Source organism: Tupaia chinensis, unplaced genomic scaffold (genome assembly GCF_000334495.1).
Source record: "Tupaia chinensis unplaced genomic scaffold, TupChi_1.0 Scaffold000115_1, whole genome shotgun sequence".
In the NCBI taxonomy this organism is placed as follows: Eukaryota; Metazoa; Chordata; class Mammalia; order Scandentia; family Tupaiidae; genus Tupaia; species Tupaia belangeri.
In genome coordinates this window covers 2752931-2760390 of record NW_006159579.1, presented here as the reverse complement: position 1 = coordinate 2760390, position 7460 = coordinate 2752931, and the positions used below count along the sequence as shown (strand labels likewise).

At 40.4% G+C, this 7460-nt stretch overlaps 1 protein-coding gene across 1 annotated transcript in view; it reads left to right on the top strand.

Moving 5' to 3' along the window:
• Window positions 1–7460, top strand: part of UQCC1 (ubiquinol-cytochrome c reductase complex assembly factor 1) — a 145477-nt gene that overhangs the window by 54224 nt on the left and 83793 nt on the right. The window contains exon 6 of the mRNA XM_006144049.3: window positions 7352–7409. Within this exon, the coding sequence (XP_006144111.1) occupies window positions 7352–7409 (58 nt within the window). The remainder of the gene's footprint in view (window positions 1–7351; window positions 7410–7460) is intronic.

Below are 7460 nucleotides of genomic sequence, written 5' to 3'. Positions count from 1 at the left end.
CACACGCGCCCGGCGTGAGTTTCAAGCCACCGGGTCCGGGACACGAACCGCGGTCGACTACGTGGGAGTCCAGCGACATAGCCATTATGCTAACTGCTGGTTCCAAGTTTGGCAGGTTTTACGGATGTTCACCATGTTTGTGAGTGTGTTATCTGCACAGAAAGCTATAATTATTTTTAAAAAAATTTGTTACAGGGCACATGGACTCACCAGAGAGAGACAGAGGGAAAATGAGAAAGCAAGCCACCAGGTCTAGGATTTGAACTGTAGTCAGTCATGTGGGAGTCTAGTGCCTCAACTCCCATGCTACCTTCTGGCCTCACTGTTTCTTTCTTTCTTTCTTTTTTGGAGAGGTTTTTGCTATAGGGCCTATGTGCTCTCCAGAGATGCAGAAAGTGAGAAATTGCCCCCCAGGAGGGATGGCCATGCCTCAATCCCTTCTCCATTCTCCTCTCGGGATCTTGAGCTCACACACACACTTGCCTGGCGTGAGTTTAAGCCACCGGGTTCGGGACTCGAACCGTGGGAGTCCAGCAACATAGCCATTACACTAACTGCTGGTCCCCCCACCATTTCTAATTCTACAAATTTTGGAAGGCTATATTGTACAGCTGTATTTTCAAAGCAACAGACATGAAAGTGTATACACTTGATAGCAAATAGTTATATATAGTTATGTTAACAGAAATGAAGTTTTAATTATTTAATGATTTTGGTTTTTTTGTTTATTTTTTGGAAAGGTTTTTGCTATAGGGCGCATGCGCTCGCCAGAAAGATGAGAGAGACAGAAAGCGAGAAATCACCCCCTAGGGAGATGGCCACACCACAATCCCTTCTCCCCCATTCTCCTCTCGAGATCTTGGGCACGCACGCACACGTGCCTGGTGTGAGTTTAAGTCACCAGGTCCAGGACTCAAACCACAGTCTACTACATGGGAGTCTAGAGACATAGCCATTACGCTAACTGCTGGTCCCATGATTTTGGTTTTTAAAAATCAAAGTAGTAGATTAATCAACTAAATGACAATTTGCTTATGTTCTGCTTTAGCAGATTGATATTAGAAACTTAAAATACTGTACTGAGTTGTAATTTATTTTGAAGGCAGTTTAGTGCCTGCCTTCCATTTTTATTTATTCATAGTCATAAAGAAACTTTTCTGCTTCTTTGTTAACCTCTACCAATTTCTCATTTTAGGAGAAATACTCCTAAAGGAGAAAATATCCTTTCTTTATGTAATGAAGAAACCATTAGTGTTAGAAGTTGTGTTTTTTAAACTCTTTTTTTTAAGGAATTATTTTATTTAAATTTACTTACTTACTTACTTATTTTAATTTTGACCAGGGAGGGACAGAGCAAGATAGCGAGAGAGCGAGAGAGGGGAAGAGAAAGTAAGCTGCCAGGTCCAGGTCTCAAACCGTGGTCGGCCATGTGGGAGTCCAGTGCCCTTCACCACACCATTTGCCAGCCCCAAAAGTTGTTTTTTTTAAGTGGTTTTTAAAATGTGCTTAAGTGTTTCTAATGATGTTTGAAAACCTCATCCTTAGACATCAATTAATGTATGATTCAATAAATAACTCAGAAATTCATTATATTTGTTTTGAAAGGATGTTTTCTTTGTCTTAGCTCCTTGTATGGAAGATTTTAAGTTAATAGTATAGTACTGAATAAGACTGTTGTTAAACACTTAATGTATCATGTTTCAATTAATAGCCTGTTGTAAACTTAAGAAAAATATATAAAAAGTATCAGTGTTGGCTGGGACCAGCAGTTAGAGTAATGGCTCTGTCGCTGGACTCCCATGTAGTCGACCGCGGTTCACATCCCGGATCCGGTGGCTTAAAACTCACGCCGGGTGCGTGTGCGTGCATGCCCAAGATCCCGAGAGGATAATGGAGGAGAAGGGATTGCGGCATGGCCATCCCCCCGAGGGGTGATTTCTCGCTTTCTGTCTCTCTCTGTCTGGCGAGCGCACGCACACTATAGCAAAAACCTCTACCAAAAAAAAAAGTGTCAGTGTTGGGACCAGCAGTTGGTGTAATGGCTATGTTGCTGGACTCCCATGTAGTCGACCGCGGTTCACATCCCGGATCCGGTGGCTTAAAACTCACGCCGGGTGCGTGTGCGTGCATGCCCAAGATCCCGAGAGGATAATGGAGGAGAAGGGATTGCGGCATGGCCATCCCCCCGAGGGGTGATTTCTCGCTTTCTGTCTCTCTCTGTCTGGCGAGCGCACATGCCCTAGAGCAAAAACCTCTTCAAAAAAAAAAAGTAACAGTGTTATATACCTGACATAGTATGCTTTTATATTTGTCTCACTTAGGAATTATAAAACCTTGTGGGATAAGAAGGGCTAAATATTATTATTTTCATTTTTGTTTTATTTTTAGAAGTAGTTGATGTTTAAAGAGACTAAGTGACTCACCGAGGTTGCTTAGCCAAGCCCTGAACCTGTGTTGCCTGGCTAAAATTCCAGGCATTTTCTCACTTAACATATTACCTGTCAATGTAATAGCAAACTAGAAATTGTAATCCATTTTAGTATTTTTCCATTTTATTATATTTAAGTGAGGACTTCCTCTGTGAAATGCTCTATTAGGATTATATCAATAATGTGATGTTTATACATACTAGAACGAATTTTGCTGAATTTTGTTCTAGCTTTGTCCTTCAAAGTAGTTACCTACAGGGACAGTAAATTTCAGAAATACACTCTTACTTCAGGTTTTCTAAGACTCAATTTGAGAATTTCCTGTTAAGACCTATAGCGTGTTCATTTGCATTATGCTCCATTGTGGCCCTTTCTGTCTCTCTGTCTCTCTGTCTCTCTGTCTCTCTCTCTGTCATTGTCATTTGTGAGTAGATTGAGTTTTAAAACTCAAACCAAAGGGGTTCCAAACTGTGGCTAGTAAATAAAAAAAGAGTGAACCTAGACAGTAACATTTGGAGGCAGAAGATAAAAAGTATCTGTGAAATAGGAGCCAGTAGGTGGTATAGTGGTTATGGCACTGGACTTCCACGTGGATGACTGTGGATTGGGTCTCAACATGGCAGCTTGAAAATCATGCTGGACATATGTGCACGTGTGCCCCAAATCCCAAGAGAAGAATGAAGAAGGGATTATGGCATGGCCGTACCCCTAGGGGGTGATTTCTCACTTTCTCTTTCACTGTCTCTCTCTCTCTCTGGCAAGTGCACATACCCTATGGCAAAAAAAAAAAAAAAAAAAAAAAAAAAAGAAAAAGAAAAAGGAAAAAAATCTGTAAAACAATGAGACTGCCTTTTTGGGGGCTTGAGTTTTAAAGAGTAGACAAGTTAGGAATGAGAAAAGGTTGTGGACCAGCCGGCGGCATAATGTTTACGTCACTGGACTTGCATGTAGCTGACCACAGTTCAAGTCCTGGACCTGGAGGCTTAAACTTACACTTGGCGTATATGTGTGTTTGCCCAAAATCTCAAGAAGAGAATGGAGGAGAAGGGACTATAGTCTGGTCATCCCCCCCAGAAGGTGATTTTTCTCTTTCTGTGTCTCTGTTGCTCTCTGTCTCTCTGGAGAGTGCATGTGTCCTATAGCAAATGTCTCTCAAAACAAAAGAAAAAAAAGGAAGAAAAGGGTGTATGTGACCAGCAGATGACGTAGCAGTTACGTCACTGGATTCCCACATGACCGACTGCAGTTCGAGTCCTGAACCTGGTTGCTAGAAACTCATGCCAGGTGCATGTGCATGTGTGCCCAAGATCCTGGAAGGAGAATAGAGGAGAAGGGATTGTGGCATGGCCATCTCCCTGGGGGTTGATTTCTCACTTTCTCTCTCACTGTGTCTGTCTCTCTGGTGAGTGCATGTGCATGAATGCAAAAACCTCTTTAAAAAAAGGGTGTATGCGTACATGTATTTTATACATAGTGGTCATTGCTTACTTGGATTTTTGTTATTTCAGGACTTGACTCTTAGAGTCCTGAGAGTTCAGTAATTTTTAAAAAGCCTCAGGTAGCTGGCTAGTGTTATCATCACCACTCACTTCCTGTCAACAAAAGTAAGGCTAGTGCTATTTCTTGAAGATTGTATAAGGATAAATTGTTTGCGAGTAAACAGTATGCCTGTCAGCCTCTTGATTAGGTTCTCATAAAGTAGCAGTAATAGATGCTCCCAGGGGCTGGCTGGCAGGTGGTGTGGTGGTTTAGGGCGCTGAAGTCCCACATGGCTGACAGTGTTTCGAGTCCCAGACCTGGCGGCTTACTTTTGTTTTCCTCTCTCTCTCTGTCCCTCTCTGTTCAAAATTATAAATAAATAGATAAAGTTAAATTTTAAAAAATTATTTATAAAATAAAGTTAGAGATGGTTTGTCGTTTGAGCCAAAGAGTCCGAAGGTTTAGTTCCAGATATTGGTATTCTGAGTGGTAAGCCACTTTAGCAGGCCACTCTTGTTTCTGAGATGTTCAATGACGTCTTTGATCTTTTATAAATGAGCAGGCCCTCTGAGTATGCAGTGATTTGCTGACTGTTCTTTTGGAGATTAGCTCTACTATGAAAAACACTTCAGAGTGGTGGTGGCCAGTCAGTAAAGCTTGTGATTAATTCCTCACTGTTGTCTTCAGACTTCATTCTTAGCCCATAAGAGCTTGGTCACCTTGTGGAGGAGAATTTTTAATGAGTAAGGTCTGAGTCAGTAGTTGAGGTTCATCATTATTGACACAACTTTAAATAATTATTGAGTTTTTTTTTTCCAAAGTAATTTAAACTGTAGTATTTAAATAGTTCACTGAAAAACAGCAACAATGTATATTTTGCTAAACATCTTATAGGTCTTATTACATTTAATCCTCAAAACATTTATAAGGTAGGATTATTTTATTCTGTCTGTTTTTATAGAGAAGAAAACCAGGGCCCTGAGAGGCTAAATAACTTTACCCAGAGTTGTGTAGCAAATAAGAGGTGGAATCAAGGTTTAGAATCAGGCAGTGTGATCCCTTTAAATGAACAACTGTGTTTTGCCTCTCTGTAACAGTAATGAGTCATATGATTTTATTCAACTTGGTGTGGAGAAAGAACATGCTAGCTTTACAAAATAATGCACTGAATGTGCATTGGAGCAAGTGTGTGATCATGACCAAAGACTAGCAGGTTTTCACTTTGAAGTGTTTACAAACACTTCATTGAGCAAAATAATCTGTTGTATTTTTGCATTGCTCATAGTCAACATTGGTTGGTCTTCTTTTCTAAGGCTTTACCTTGTGGGTTTCTGTTCTGACCCCATGGGGTACAGGAACTCAATCATATGCCAACTTTCTCCCCCATCTTCAGCCCTGAGGTGACCCCCAGAAGGGAAAATCATGACCCAAGTCTAGCTGCTGGCCTGTGTGTCTGTCTGTCTGTGCTTTCCCGTCCAAGAACTGATTCCCTCTCTGAGAAAATTGGAAAGGCTCCTGGAGGCTGCTGAGAAGCTTTGATGTAGAGGTAGCAATTGAACAGATTGTCCTTTAGAATTAGCCAAATTTCATTTTCCAAATTTAAAGACAGACTTCCAAGAAAGCTTTTTTTTTTTTAAAATTTTTTTTTTTTTTTTAATGTTTTGTTCTAGCATCCAAAAAGACCCAACTTCAGTTCCAGGCTTGAGAGTTTCTCAGGGCTATTCTCATTCTAGGTGGAGGATGGTTGGCTTACTCTCAGATGGCATGTGTTTTAATAGCTGTATGGCTGGCCAGCCAGCCTTCACCTCCCTCCTGCTAGGCTCAGAGAGGAAGTCCAGTTGACAGCTGCTGGGCACCTCCCAGTAAGCTCACCAGAGTATTTCAGTGTTGCTCTGTGACAGATCTGAATTCACACCCCTGCCAGTAGCTTGTTAATATTGTGGCTGCCTCTACATTACTTAACCTTTTTGAGTCTTTACTCATCTCTAAAATGAGGAGTGTAATGCTTTCAGGGTTAATGTGAGGATTAAATGAAATAATGAGTTGACTTGACTAATAGTGGATTTGGCATGTAGTATGGACTCTTAGTTCCTTTTTGTTATTATTTAATTTACTTATTGTCTTTTTTTTTAAGTTTATTATAGGGCAAGTAACAAATCACACAAAGTCACTTGTGAGAGACAGAGAGAAAAAGAGAGAGAAAGTGAAAAAGCAAGCCACCAGGTCTGGGACTCAAACTACAGTAAACCCTGTGAGAGTCTAGCACCTTAGCCATCATGCCACCTGCTGCCCCTGTGATTGTTAGTTTCTGTTATTAATATTAGAGAGGCATTTAGGGTAGCAATTAAGAACAAGCAGATTTGAGAAAGACACACTTGCCTCTGTCTGGATTGGTCACTCATATTTGTGTTTAGAAACAAACTACATTAATTATTAAAAAAGAACAAGCGAATTCGATTTTGATTGCAGTGTCTCATTTTAAAGCTGTGCAGCCTTTGACAGTTGTCTTAATCTCTTTCAGAGTCAGTTTTCCCACCTGTCAAATGGTAATTATACCCCCCCCTCGATAATTATTGGGAGGATTCATTAAGCTAATGCATGTAACACAAGTGTGATAATATTTGACACAAGTTAAGTCCACAATTAATTAAAGCTCTTTATTATAATCGATACTGTTAGTGTGCCTCACAGAGGTCCTGCTTGCGTTTTATCTCTTAGTGACCTTTATTTGTTATCATTTAGTACATTGTATATTGTCACTGATTGCTGAAAGGCAGAGGGTATCACTTCTTTCTTGAGTCATTGCTCCAAAAGACAGATTGTACTGTAAAGTCTCAGATATCCTGCTGATTATCTATTTTTCTTTATCCTCTTGCTCCAGCTTTTTTCCCTGACATATAATGAGGGCACACTCAGCAGGGGTCCTCTCATCCAGCCAGACACCCATGTGATGATGGGTTACCTAAAGAAAGATGACAGGAAAAGGAGACTAGAAAGACTTAAACTCAATGAGGCTCAAGTGAAAAAAGCTGATATGTAAGTGTGGTAGGCAAGATGGTATTTGCCTTGCTTTTCAGAATTCATGCCCAGGGAGGGAAAATAATTATAGAAGCACATGGAAGTTGGAAGGAACCATAGAGTTTATGTAGGTCACATTATCTGAAGCAAGAAAACTGAGACTCAGAGGGGAGAAGTAATCTGTGCAAGACTACATAGCAAGGTGGTTATGGGGCTAGAGCTAGAAAGGGTGGTCGGCTGCATCCAAAGTTCCTTCAGCCCATGGTCTTACTCTGTGATTCTATGGCCTCCTCTGCAGTAGCATAATCAGAGAGCACTGTAATTGCTGTGTATTTTAGTTGAGCAAATTATTACCAGTATTTAAAACACAGTTGGTGTGCTTCTGCTAAACTGTCATATATTTATATTTTATTGTTATTTTCTAGGGTGTCAGATGCCTGATACATTCAATTCATGGTTTCTTGTAACCCTACTTCATGTCTGGTAAGTGAGTGATTTAAGTGAAGTCACTATAAATATATATATATATTTTTT